The sequence below is a fragment of the Electrophorus electricus genome, chromosome 2 (genome assembly GCF_041902795.1).
Source record: "Electrophorus electricus isolate QZ-2024a chromosome 2, ASM4190279v1, whole genome shotgun sequence".
Classification (NCBI taxonomy): Eukaryota; Metazoa; Chordata; class Actinopteri; order Gymnotiformes; family Gymnotidae; genus Electrophorus; species Electrophorus electricus.
Window position 1 is genome coordinate 42,967,224 of NC_137498.1, and position 13,161 is coordinate 42,980,384.

The following is a 13,161-nucleotide window of genomic DNA, read 5'->3' on the forward strand; positions in this document are numbered from 1 at the left end:
GTGTACCATGGTGGAGAGTGTGTGTGTGTGTGTGTGTGTGTGTGTGTGTGTGTGTGTGTAGCATGGTGGAGAGTGTGTGTGTGTGTACCATGGTGGAGAGTGTGTGTGTGTGTGTGTGTGTGTGTGTACCATGGTGGAGAGTGTGTGTGTGTGTGTGTGTACCATGGTGGAGAGTGTGTGTGTGTGTGTGTGTGTGTGTGTGTGTGTGTGTACCATGGTGGAGAGAGTGTGTGTGTGTGTGTGTGTGTGTGTGTGTACCATGGTGGAGAGTGTGTGTGTGTGTGTGTGTGTGTGTGTGTACCATGGTGGAGAGTGTGTGTGTGTGTGTGTGTGTGTGTGTACCATGGTGGAGAGTGTGTGTGTGTGTGTGTGTGTGTGTGTGTACCATGGTGGAGAGTGTGTGTGTGTGTGTGTGTACCATGGTGGAGAGTGTGTGTGTGTGTGTGTGTACCATGGTGGAGAGTGTGTGTGTGTGTGTGTGTGTGTGTACCATGGTGGAGAGTGTGTGTGTGTGTGTGTGTGTGTGTGTGTGTGTGTGTGTGTACCATGGTGGAGAGTGTGTGTGTGTGTGTGTGTGTGTACCATGGTGGAGAGTGTGTGTGTGTGTGTGTGTACCATGGTGGAGAGTGTGTGTGTGTGTGTACCATGGTGGAGAGTGTGTGTGTGTGTGTGTGTGTGTACCATGGTGGAGAGTGTGTGTGTGTGTGTGTGTGTGTGTACCATGGTGGAGAGTGTGTGTGTGTGTGTGTGTGTGTGTACCATGGTGGAGAGTGTGTGTGTGTGTGTGTGTACCATGGTGGAGAGTGTGTGTGTGTGTGTGTGTGTACCATGGTGGAGAGTGTGTGTGTGTGTGTGTGTGTGTACCATGGTGGAGAGTGTGTGTGTGTGTGTGTGTGTGTGTACCATGGTGGAGAGTGTGTGTGTGTGTGTGTGTGTGTGTGTGTGTGTGTGTGTGTACCATGGTGGAGAGTGTGTGTGTGTGTGTGTGTACCATGGTGGAGTGTGTGTGTGTGTGTGTACCATGGTGGAGAGAGTGTGTGTGTGTGTGTGTGTGTGTGTGTGTACCATGGTGGAGAGAGTGTGTGTGTGTGTGTGTGTGTACCATGGTGGAGAGTGTGTGTGTGTGTGTGTGTGTGTGTGTGTGTACCATGGTGGAGAGTGTGTGTGTGTGTGTGTACCATGGTGGAGAGTGTGTGGTGTGTGTGTGTGTGTGTGTGTGTACCATGGTGGAGAGAGTGTGTGTGTGTGTGTGTGTGTGTGTGTACCATGGTGGAGAGAGTGTGTGTGTGTGTGTGTGTGTGTGTGTGTGTGTGTGTGTAGCATGGTGGAGAGTGTGTGTGTGTGTGTGTGTACCATGGTGGAGAGTGTGTGTGTGTGTGTGTGTGTGTGTACCATGGTGGAGAGTGTGTGTGTGTGTGTGTGTGTGTGTGTACCATGGTGGAGAGTGTGTGTGTGTGTGTGTGTGTGTGTACCATGGTGGAGAGTGTGTGTGTGTGTGTGTGTGTGTGTACCATGGTGGAGAGTGTGTGTGTGTGTGTGTGTACCATGGTGGAGAGTGTGTGTGTGTGTGTGTGTGTGTACCATGGTGGAGAGTGTGTGTGTGTGTGTGTGTGTGTGTACCATGGTGGAGAGTGTGTGTGTGTGTGTGTGTGTGTGTACCATGGTGGAGAGTGTGTGTGTGTGTGTGTGTGTGTGTGTGTGTGTGTGTGTGTACCATGGTGGAGAGTGTGTGTGTGTGTGTGTGTACCATGGTGGAGTGTGTGTGTGTGTGTGTACCATGGTGGAGAGAGTGTGTGTGTGTGTGTGTGTGTGTGTGTGTGTGTGTACCATGGTGGAGAGAGTGTGTGTGTGTGTGTGTGTGTACCATGGTGGAGAGTGTGTGTGTGTGTGTGTGTGTGTGTGTGTGTACCATGGTGGAGAGTGTGTGTGTGTGTGTGTACCATGGTGGAGAGTGTGTGTGTGTGTGTGTGTGTGTGTGTGTGTACCATGGTGGAGAGAGTGTGTGTGTGTGTGTGTGTGTGTGTGTACCATGGTGGAGAGAGTGTGTGTGTGTGTGTGTGTGTGTGTGTGTGTGTGTGTGTAGCATGGTGGAGAGTGTGTGTGTGTGTGTGTGTACCATGGTGGAGAGTGTGTGTGTGTGTGTGTGTGTGTGTACCATGGTGGAGAGTGTGTGTGTGTGTGTGTGTGTGTGTGTACCATGGTGGAGAGTGTGTGTGTGTGTGTGTGTGTGTGTGTACCATGGTGGAGAGTGTGTGTGTGTGTGTGTGTGTGTACCATGGTGGAGAGTGTGTGTGTGTGTGTGTGTGTACCATGGTGGAGAGTGTGTGTGTGTGTGTGTGTGTGTGTGTACCATGGTGGAGAGTGTGTGTGTGTGTGTGTGTGTGTGTGTACCATGGTGGAGAGTGTGTGTGTGTGTGTGTGTGTGTGTACCATGGTGGAGAGTGTGTGTGTGTGTGTGTGTGTACCATGGTGGAGAGTGTGTGTGTGTGTGTGTGTGTACCATGGTGGAGAGTGTGTGTGTGTGTGTGTGTGTGTGTGTGTGTGTACCATGGTGGAGAGTGTGTGTGTGTGTGTGTGTGTGTACCATGGTGGAGAGTGTGTGTGTGTGTGTGTGTGTGTGTGTGTGTGTGTGTGTGTGTACCATGGTGGAGAGTGTGTGTGTGTGTGTGTACCATGGTGGAGAGTGTGTGTGTGTGTGTGTGTGTGTGTGTGTGTACCATGGTGGAGAGTGTGTGTGTGTGTGTGTGTGTGTGTACCATGGTGGAGAGTGTGTGTGTGTGTGTGTGTGTGTACCATGGTGGAGAGTGTGTGTGTGTGTGTGTGTGTGTGTGTACCATGGTGGAGAGTGTGTGTGTGTGTGTGTGTGTGTGTGTACCATGGTGGAGAGTGTGTGTGTGTGTGTGTGTGTGTGTGTGTGTGTACCATGGTGGAGAGTGTGTGTGTGTGTGTGTGTGTGTGTGTGTGTGTGTACCATGGTGGAGAGTGTGTGTGTGTGTGTGTGTGTGTGTACCATGGTGGAGAGTGTGTGTGTGTGTGTGTGTGTGTGTGTGTGTGTGTGTGTGTGTACCATGGTGGAGAGTGTGTGTGTGTGTGTGTGTGTGTGTGTACCATGGTGGAGAGTGTGTGTGTGTGTGTGTGTGTGTGTGTGTGTGTACCATGGTGGAGAGTGTGTGTGTGTGTGTGTGTGTACCATGGTGGAGAGTGTGTGTGTGTGTGTGTGTACCATGGTGGAGAGTGTGTGTGTGTGTGTACCATGGTGGAGAGTGTGTGTGTGTGTGTGTGTGTACCATGGTGGAGAGTGTGTGTGTGTGTGTGTGTGTGTGTGTACCATGGTGGAGAGTGTGTGTGTGTGTGTGTGTGTGTGTACCATGGTGGAGAGTGTGTGTGTGTGTGTGTGTGTGTGTGTGTACCATGGTGGAGAGTGTGTGTGTGTGTGTGTGTGTGTGTGTGTGTGTACCATGGTGGAGAGTGTGTGTGTGTGTGTGTGTGTGTGTGTGTGTGTGTGTGTGTGTGTGTGTGTGTGTACCATGGTGGAGAGTGTGTGTGTGTGTGTGTGTGTGTGTGTGTGTGTGTGTACCATGGTGGAGAGTGTGTGTGTGTGTGTGTGTGTGTGTGTGTGTGTGTGTACCATGGTGGAGAGTGTGTGTGTGTGTGTGTGTGTGTACCATGGTGGAGAGTGTGTGTGTGTGTGTGTGTGTACCATGGTGGAGAGTGTGTGTGTGTGTGTGTGTACCATGGTGGAGAGTGTGTGTGTGTGTGTGTGTACCATGGTGGAGAGTGTGTGTGTGTGTGTGTGTGTGTGTACCATGGTGGAGAGTGTGTGTGTGTGTGTGTGTGTACCATGGTGGAGAGTGTGTGTGTGTGTGTGTGTGTACCATGGTGGAGAGTGTGTGTGTGTGTGTGTGTACCATGGTGGAGAGTGTGTGTGTGTGTGTGTGTGTACCATGGTGGAGAGTGTGTGTGTGTGTGTGTGTGTACCATGGTGGAGAGTGTGTGTGTGTGTGTGTGTGTGTACCATGGTGGAGAGTGTGTGTGTGTGTGTGTGTACCATGGTGGAGAGTGTGTGTGTGTGTGTGTGTGTACCATGGTGGAGAGTGTGTGTGTGTGTGTGTGTGTACCATGGTGGAGAGTGTGTGTGTGTGTGTGTGTACCATGGTGGAGAGTGTGTGTGTGTGTGTGTGTGTACCATGGTGGAGAGTGTGTGTGTGTGTGTGTGTGTGTGTACCATGGTGGAGAGTGTGTGTGTGTGTGTGTGTGTGTGTGTGTACCATGGTGGAGAGTGTGTGTGTGTGTGTGTGTGTACCATGGTGGAGAGTGTGTGTGTGTGTGTGTGTGTGTGTGTGTGTGTGTACCATGGTGGAGAGTGTGTGTGTGTGTGTGTGTGTGTGTACCATGGTGGAGAGTGTGTGTGTGTGTGTGTGTGTGTGTACCATGGTGGAGAGTGTGTGTGTGTGTGTGTGTGTGTGTGTACCATGGTGGAGAGTGTGTGTGTGTGTGTGTGTGTGTACCATGGTGGAGAGTGTGTGTGTGTGTGTGTGTGTGTGTGTACCATGGTGGAGAGTGTGTGTGTGTGTGTGTGTGTGTGTACCATGGTGGAGAGTGTGTGTGTGTGTGTGTGTGTGTGTGTACCATGGTGGAGAGTGTGTGTGTGTGTGTGTGTGTGTGTGTACCATGGTGGAGAGTGTGTGTGTGTGTGTGTGTGTGTGTGTGTGTACCATGGTGGAGAGTGTGTGTGTGTGTGTGTGTGTGTGTGTACCATGGTGGAGAGTGTGTGTGTGTGTGTACCATGGTGGAGAGTGTGTGTGTGTGTGTGTGTGTGTGTGTGTACCATGGTGGAGAGTGTGTGTGTGTGTGTGTGTACCATGGTGGAGAGTGTGTGTGTGTGTGTGTGTGTGTGTACCATGGTGGAGAGTGTGTGTGTGTGTGTGTGTGTGTGTGTGTGTGTGTGTGTGTACCATGGTGGAGAGTGTGTGTGTGTGTGTGTGTGTGTGTGTGTGTGTGTGTACCATGGTGGAGAGTGTGTGTGTGTGTGTGTGTGTGTGTGTGTGTGTACCATGGTGGAGAGTGTGTGTGTGTGTGTGTGTGTGTGTGTGTGTGTGTGTGTACCATGGTGGAGAGTGTGTGTGTGTGTGTGTGTGTGTGTGTGTGTGTGTGTGTACCATGGTGGAGAGTGTGTGTGTGTGTGTGTGTGTGTGTGTACCATGGTGGAGAGTGTGTGTGTGTGTGTGTGTGTGTGTACCATGGTGGAGAGTGTGTGTGTGTGTGTGTACCATGGTGGAGAGTGTGTGTGTGTGTGTGTGTGTGTGTGTGTACCATGGTGGAGAGTGTGTGTGTGTGTGTGTGTGTACCATGGTGGAGAGTGTGTGTGTGTGTGTGTACCATGGTGGAGAATGTGTGTGTGTGTGTGTACCATGGTGGAGAATGTGTGTGTGTGTGTGTACCATGGTGGAGAATGTGTGTGTGTGTGTGTGTGTGTGTGTACCATGGTGGAGAGTGTGTGTGTGTGTGTGTGTGTGTGTGTGTGTGTGTGTGTACCATGGTGGAGAGTGTGTGTGTGTGTGTGTGTGTGTGTGTGTGTGTGTACCATGGTGGAGAGTGTGTGTGTGTGTGTGTGTGTGTGTGTGTGTGTGTGTACCATGGTGGAATCCTCTCTGCTCAGAATCAGGAAGCCATGCTTATTCTTCTCATCTTCTACTGGGGGCTCCTGCTTCTCCTGCTCTGGAGACTCACTCTCGCCCTCTGCTGGAGGCTGCTGGGACACAGCACACACCAAACTGAGTCTCACTCTCCCTTACAGCACCACAGCCTTATTTAGATTTCAGCCATTAATAATCAGAATGTTGATTCATTCAAATCCTAGAACCATAAACTCTTAAAAACTAGAGACACAACCACCTGAAAATTGGAATAATTATTCACTATAATGAAAAAAATAATGAACCTAATATGTTTTCATGTCACTCCTGGAATGATTCAGAATCAGTGTTCTTTACCTGCTCCGGCTTCTCCTCGCTGGAAATAACTGTCCACATATCATGACATCCAGGAAGTTCAAAGGTCGTGACCACTTGAGGTCTGATGCTCCTCTGAAGAGACACAAGGGTTAGCCATGGAATATTACAAACATTCAATTAAAAATCATGTACACAGCAATAGAAGCTAAATTTGAAGGATATTTTATTTTTAAAAAAGGACAACTCAGAAAATAAATAATGAACTCCACTGAAAATGAAACCCCCTTCCTGTGGGAAACCATAGACAAGCAAGACACACACACATTCAACCCAACCGCATCATGCAGGTGCATGACATCACTGCACCAGGGGTCCTGCTATCACTATCCCCAGTGAACCAATCAGAGACACACTTTCTCTTCAGATACCCAGCGAACTGCAACCTGCAGCAAGACTCACACTTTATTTCCCACATGGAATTTCCCAGCTGCAGTGGATGTTCTGTGGGGGGGAGGGGGGGGATCTGTGGGGTTTGAATTATGTGGGGGGTGTGTGTGTGAGTTCTGTGGAGGGTGTGTGTGTGTGTGAGTTCTATGGGGGTGGGTCTGGGTGTGTGAGTTCTGTGGAGGGTGTGTGTGTGTGTGAGTTCTGTGGGGGGGTGAGTTCTGTGGAGGGTGTGTGTGTGTGTGAGAGTTCTGTGGGGGGGTATGTGTGTGGGTGTGAGTTCTGTGGAGGGTGTGTGTGTGTGTGTGTGTGTGTGTGTGAGAGTTCTATGGGGGTGGGTCTGGGTGTGTGAGTTCTGTGGAGGGTGTGTGTGTGTGTGTGTGTGTGTGTGTGTGAGAGTTCTATGGGGGTGGGTCTGGGTGTGTGAGTTCTGTGGAGGGTGTGTGTGTGTGTGTGTGTGTGTGTGAGTTCTGTGGGGGGGGTGAGTTCTGTGGAGGGTGTGTGTGTGTGTGTGTGTGTGTGTGTGTGTGAGAGTTCTGTGGGGGGGTATGTGTGTGGGTGTGTGTGTGAGTTCTGTGGAGGGTGTGTGTGTGTGTGTGGGTGTGTGTGAGTTCAGTGGTGGGGGGTGAGTTCTGTGGAGGGTGTGTGTGTGTGTGTGTGTGTGTGTGTGTGTGTGTGTGTGTGTGAGAGAGAGTTCTGTGGGGGGTATGTGTGTGGGTGTGAGTTCTGTGGGGGGGGTGTTCTGTGGGGGGTATGTGTGTGGGTGTGTGTGTGAGTTCTGTGGAGGGTGTGTGTGTGTGGGTGTGTGTGTGTGTGAGTTCAGTGGTGGGGGGTGAGTTCTGTGGAGGGTGTGTGTGTGGGTGTGAGTTCTGTGGGGGGTATGTGTGTGAGTTCTGTGGGGGGGTGAGTTCTGTGGAGGGTGTGTGTGTGTGTGTGTGTGTGTGAGAGTTCTGTGGGGGGGGTGTTCTGTGGAGGGTATGTGTGTGGGTGTGTGTGTGAGTTCTGTGTGTGGGTGTGTGTGGGTGTGGGTGTGTGTGTGTGTGTGTGAGTTCAGTGGTGGGGGGTGAGTTCTGTGGAGGGTGTGTGTGTGTGTGTGTGTGTGTGTGTGTGTGTGTGTGTGTGTGTGTGTATTTGTGTGTGTGTGTGTGTGTGTGTGAGTTCTGTGGGGGGGGTGTTCTGTTGGGGGTATGTGTGTGGGTGTGAGTTCTGTGGAGGGTGTGTGTGTGTGTGTGTGTGTGTGTGTGTGAGTTCTATGGGGGTGGGTCTGGGTGTGTGAGTTCTGTGGAGGGTGTGTGTGTGTGTGTGTGTGTGTGTGTGTGTGTGAGTTCTATGGGGGTGGGTGTGGGTGTGTGAGTTCTGTGGAGGGTGTGTGTGTGTGTGTGTGAGAGAGTTCTATGGGGGTGGGTGTGGGTGTGTGAGTTCTGTGGAGGGTGTGTGTGTGTGTGTGAGAGAGTTCTATGGGGGTGGGTGTGGGTGTGTGAGTTCTGTGGAGGGTGTGTGTGTGTGAGTTCTGTGGGGGGTGTGTGTGTGTGAGTTCTGTGGGGGGTGTGTGTGTGTGAGTTCTGTGGGGGGTGTTAGCTCTGTGAGGTGTGCATGAGCTATGTGCACAGACGGGCTGTTTTCTCAGGTTTCGTTGTCTCTTGGGTGTTTTAAAAGCTTCTCCGGGTGTCTGTGAGGCAGCCCTGGTAAACCCAGACTTTCACTATGGCACCTGCACTCACCCTGAGGCAGATGGGCCTTACCGTCCCAGGGCTGACTGACACACACACACACACACACACACACACACACACACACACACACACACACACACACACACACACACACACACACACACACACACACACACACAGTGAACGTTTACCTGCAACACAGACAGGGCACCATTTTTGCCATATCCAGAACACACCACTACCTCCAGATCTGGCTCTGGGTTACTCTGGAACTGATAGAGGATAAGCAGCTGTCATTACAGCACTAACATGTTTAGAGAACACACACACACAGCTGCAGGTCTGTGGATGTGCAGCTCAGCCCTGGCACCCTGCTGCTTTAGGTCATACCTCTTCTGAGAGGAAGGCCGGCTCTCCCATGGACGCATTCACACATGGCCCAATGTTCAGGATGCTGTCACACACCTAGAGAACACAAAATCCATTATGTTGCATTACAGCTGTCCAGGCTCTGCATTGCTGTAAACCACAGCACAAATATCCAACACCATTCCACTAAACACTGCAGCACAAATATTCAGAATGAAACAAAAACTAGCTTCTTGTGGTAATTAATTTTCCTACCTCGAAGGAGTAGGTGGCCAGCTGAGTGCCGGACTGGGCTTCACTCCCATACACCTCAATCTCATCCAGTTCATCCAACAGTGGGGCCTTCCCTGCTACAAACACACATACAAAGTCTTAACACAAAAACACACGCACCCAATTACATCAGCAGCAGCCACCCAAACAGCAACACAATTTCACACAAACAGGAAAACTGTGATAATTGTGAGCAGTGGTAAAGTAACAGTGGCCATTATAAAGTAGCATTCAGTGGCCAGTGCTAAAGCAGGTTACGATTAGTAGCACACATTGTGAGTGCACAAACTGCAACAGTAAATCCTGCCCATACCGGTCCAGTTAGTGTTGGAGTCCACCCGCTTCTTTTTGTTTGGTGGTTCTTCCTGCAAGCAAACAGTGCAAAAGCATCAAGGGACCATCCCCATTTACCACACAACTACGGAGCTCAACAAACTAGAGGAAAACCATATACATGTCTATAACAGACAGCAGGCAGTAAAGCCCAGTGCAGTGGGAGCAGCTGTGTGTGGTGAGTAATGTGCAGTCATGCGCGATACTCTTCCCAGGTCCAGTACCCACCTGCTTGTCACTCTCCCTCTCTCTACCCTCCTCCAATGGGGTCTCCTGCAGCTTCTCAGTGTACTTCAGCAGCAGTGAGTTGCCCAGGCGGGAGCCCAGGAACAGACAGCCTGGTTCCATGGTTACCATCTATCCACACAAATGCACACAGAGAAAGAAATACCACCATCAGGTACTAAGCAGAGACCTTAGATCTGATAGAGATCTTATTAGAGACATTAAACATCTACAGATTCAGTGACCACAATGTAGAAAATGGCACATACAAAATGTTCCCATTCCAAAGAGACTAACTGGTCTATGAGAAGACCTGGTCTATGTTTGGTCCATGGTAAGGCCAGTAAGGTTGAAACAGATGTGCATTTCTTATTTACTGTGAAAAATCCATGCCAAATATTTTTACAAACAAAATGTAAAAGTCTAATTGTCGATTTAAAAAAAATATAAAACACAATCTAAAGAAAATAGCACAACCTGAAATTAGGGAATTTCCTTGAAAGTGTAGCACAGCAACCTTTGCTGCAAAATATAAACCAACAACCTCCCAAACCCACTTTTCCTCATGTAAATAAGTCAATCAAAGAGAAAGAAAGAGATAGAGAGGAGGGAAAGAGAAAGAGGGAGTGAATGTGAAGCCGGAGTGTATATATCAATACGGATCTCCCAGCAGGCCTTGGGGCCGAGTGTGACTCACACAGGTGGTGAGAACGCTGGCAGCAGCCTTGTCGAAGTGGAATGCCCGCACACTTCTCATGCCATCCGTTATGAGAGTCAGCACGTAACTACACAGAGGAGAACAAGGAAACCGATTCAGCACCCATCCCTGTCCATGTCGTTTACCATGTCGCATTTTAAATCTGATTCAGGTCCAAACACACCCGATCCAGACAATCTGAAGGCTAGTCTGACCTGTGTCTGCAAATGTAACACAACAAAAATACAGAGAGACTCTAAACAGACACCAGTGTTCCCCTGCGCTTCGGAGACACAAACCTTCAGACTTTCGTCAGTCTGAATCTGAACCATCCAAAAATTCTTGAATCAGCCTACAGTCTCTATTTTATGTACGAGTTATTAGTGTCCTGTGTCCTGTACTAGGGATATAACATAAGTGCTGACTTTTAAAACTCACATTTCTCCTCCTTTGAGAGAAATGACCATTTTATCGGAGCTGATGAAGGTGGCTTGAGAGCAGTCCAGAGTGAGCTTCACCTCCTCCTGAACACCTGCGAAACGCAAAACACAAACACGGATGTCAGGACGTCACGCTCAGCCTTGTCCTACAGGCACTGGCCGTCCTGCTCAGAGGAGAGCCAGGTGCTGAATGACAGGACAATAAGCACTTACGCAGGGGGAAGGCAGTTGTCCCGTTGGTCTGGCTGTTGAGGGACACTCCGAAAGGTGGGACACTCTGGTTCAGGTACAGCAGGGAATTCACAGCAAAAACCACAACGCCACCTGCAGTGTCAGTTGGACGCATGCCACTCATCACAATTATCACATATTAACACACATGGCTAGGTCACTCCTTTGTTCCCAGAGCCCTCACTCACCTATGGGTTTGGGCACAGCCATGACCTGCATGCAGTCAAAGGGCAGGTTACTGAGAGACCAGATAACAGGATGGACCTTCTGCATGATGTTCAGAGAGATGGCCACGATGCTGCAGGTGTCCTGTCGCACAGCCACGCGCCTGCCACAACCATCACACACTCAGCAATCTGACTGGAAAGCGTGTGAGAACAGGTGACTCAAGGTGGGAAGGTGGTAGTTACCCCGGCCATGTCTGGTTGGGCTCATAGAGAATAAGCAGGGTGGGTTCATAGTAACCATGGAGAAACTTCATATCAATAATATTCAGGAGCTTCTCGTCCAGCTCACGCACATCAATAATGTAACTGGGGAGGAAACTGGATTTCTGCCTGCATAAGGAGAAATGCCAGAAAAAGCCACACAAACTGAAAAACCACAAACATGCCTGAAAATTCCCAAACATTCCTAAACATGCCTGAAAACTCAGTAATATGGCACAAATCATACCTTCACTTCCCTATGTTATATGAAGATAAGTTATTAAGTAAATTAAATAAAATTAAATAAACAAAAAGTTGCCAAAACATCAGCCAATTGATGGTAGCGTTCTCACACGTCCAGTTCATCCAAGGTCCAGATGAACATTTATAAACCTTGGCCATACCCTTCTCCCACGATTCCTTCCTGTTCGTCGGTCAGCGTGTCCTTTCTGAAGGGCAGAACCACGAGCTGTGTTCCATACACCAACATCACAGCACAGCGGTTCTCCGGATCCACACGCACCATGGGAATGTGCACGTTCTGGACAAAACCATCCTGAAAGATGGCGAGGAAGTCAAAGTTAACAGACAGACTTTCAACAGGAGGTACTCATGAACATAACAGGAAAAAAAAATCAAGGAACAGTAAGGGTGGGATATTTCTACATATGGCAAAATTTACCCGGAGCTCTGGCTCTTCAAAGAAGTGCAGTGAAAGTGTCTTGAGGTCATGTGTTCCTGGGTCATACTCCACCACAGAGAGCTGTCAGCAGATAAGCAGAGACAAGCCATCTATGACCTTAAAACAGTTCCTCACCTTATTTTCCCATGATGCATCTCTTTGATTATACACTTGACCTAACCAGCCTTTTTTAAAACCCAATTTCCTACCTTGGCATCTTTGAAGCTGAGGAGCAGAGCATCTCTGCTGGTGCCTACCAGCTGAACGCTGGCCATAGACATGACATTCCCGAACAGGGAGAAGGATGCTACCTGCTCCAGCTTCTCTTTGCGACTCTTGCCATCTGACAGGTGGTTAAGCATCAGAGTTAATCACAGTCACAGCACATCCACTGCTTTCAGCATTTACCCCATTTCCCCACAAACAAAAAAGCAACAGTATGTAGCAACAGTAGCAGGGTAAGAAAAATGTCCACTCTTACCTGATGTTTTTTCTGTTTTTGAAGAGCTCTAAATACAAATACAATAATTTATTTGGTAAATAGATCTATAAACCTATGCCATCGATGATATAAGACGCACTCTAAAGACTCTTAACCAACTATAACAAACAACCAAGCAGGATATGCCATAACTAACCTCATAATCATGAATGGTCCTGTAGACATAAAGCTGAGACGTTCCAGCAACCACCAGATTCTTTTCTTCGCTTGATATGAAGTTGCAGTACACGGAGAACTCCACGGCTGTGGGGTAGTGAGCTTGCCGGTACACGGCGTACATTCTGTTACCTCCGGCGTGCAGTTAGTTGCGTTCTACAGTGGCGATGAGACGAAATACATTGTCTGATCATTCAACAGTGTTGTGTTTGTATACGAGAAGAAACTTCTACTTTTTGATTTCCAGGGTTAACAGTTACGGCTTCGGGGGTTTAAAAAAAAAAAAAAAAAAAAAAAACAGACGGAGTTAACCCTAACAGCATGTCGCAACTTTCAGACGTCTTAAGTGTCTTAACAGAAAGATCCTACAAACGTATTTAGTGACAAGTGGTGTAAAAAAAAATATGGCAGCGTTTATTCAAAGTATGAACTACACAGTTGTGGTTTTTTAAAATCTCCTCTCACCAACCGCTTTGTGTCAATTTACTCGCCGTAATACGCTTGCTCGCTAGCTAGCTTGCTAATGTGCAAACGCGAACTTTATTTTATGACTTATACCATAATCTATACTTTAAATCTTGACATACCATATAACAGTCTGAAATTTTAAGCGATCCCTCTTTTCCCCTGGTGCTACAAAACCATAGTTATTTGAGAAACGAACAATGTAAACAGCTATCTTAACGACATTACTGTCGTCCGCTCCATTCATCACACTTCCCAGAATTCCGCGGGTTTAATGTGCAGTAACAAA

The 13,161-nt window shown here is 48.7% G+C and overlaps 1 protein-coding gene across 6 annotated transcripts in view; it reads right to left on the reverse strand.

Moving 5' to 3' along the window:
- Window positions 1-13,145, reverse strand: part of cpsf1 (cleavage and polyadenylation specific factor 1) — a 50,287-nt gene extending 37,142 nt beyond the window's left edge. The window contains exons 1-18 of one of the 6 annotated variants that reach the window (XM_035528938.2): window positions 12,995-13,145; window positions 12,388-12,563; window positions 12,231-12,258; window positions 11,959-12,092; window positions 11,750-11,830; window positions 11,472-11,623; window positions 11,050-11,196; window positions 10,828-10,967; window positions 10,622-10,732; window positions 10,407-10,500; window positions 9,969-10,056; window positions 9,275-9,403; window positions 9,027-9,078; window positions 8,696-8,787; window positions 8,462-8,536; window positions 8,263-8,343; window positions 5,994-6,086; window positions 5,636-5,749 (exon numbers count right to left, since the gene is read on the reverse strand). In XM_035528938.2, the coding sequence (XP_035384831.1) occupies window positions 5,636-5,749; window positions 5,994-6,086; window positions 8,263-8,343; window positions 8,462-8,536; window positions 8,696-8,787; window positions 9,027-9,078; window positions 9,275-9,403; window positions 9,969-10,056; window positions 10,407-10,500; window positions 10,622-10,732; window positions 10,828-10,967; window positions 11,050-11,196; window positions 11,472-11,623; window positions 11,750-11,830; window positions 11,959-12,092; window positions 12,231-12,258; window positions 12,388-12,531 (1,755 nt within the window). In that variant the 5' untranslated portion in view covers window positions 12,532-12,563; window positions 12,995-13,145. Of the gene's footprint in view, window positions 1-5,635; window positions 5,753-5,993; window positions 6,087-8,262; window positions 8,344-8,461; window positions 8,537-8,695; window positions 8,791-9,026; window positions 9,079-9,274; window positions 9,404-9,968; window positions 10,057-10,406; window positions 10,501-10,621; window positions 10,733-10,827; window positions 10,968-11,049; window positions 11,197-11,471; window positions 11,624-11,749; window positions 11,831-11,958; window positions 12,093-12,230; window positions 12,259-12,387; window positions 12,564-12,994 lie in introns of all 6 variants that reach the window. The other 5 variants (XM_035528937.2, XM_035528936.2, XM_035528935.2 and 2 more) reach the window with 5 other exon arrangements.
- Window positions 13,146-13,161: the final 16 nt, after the last annotated feature.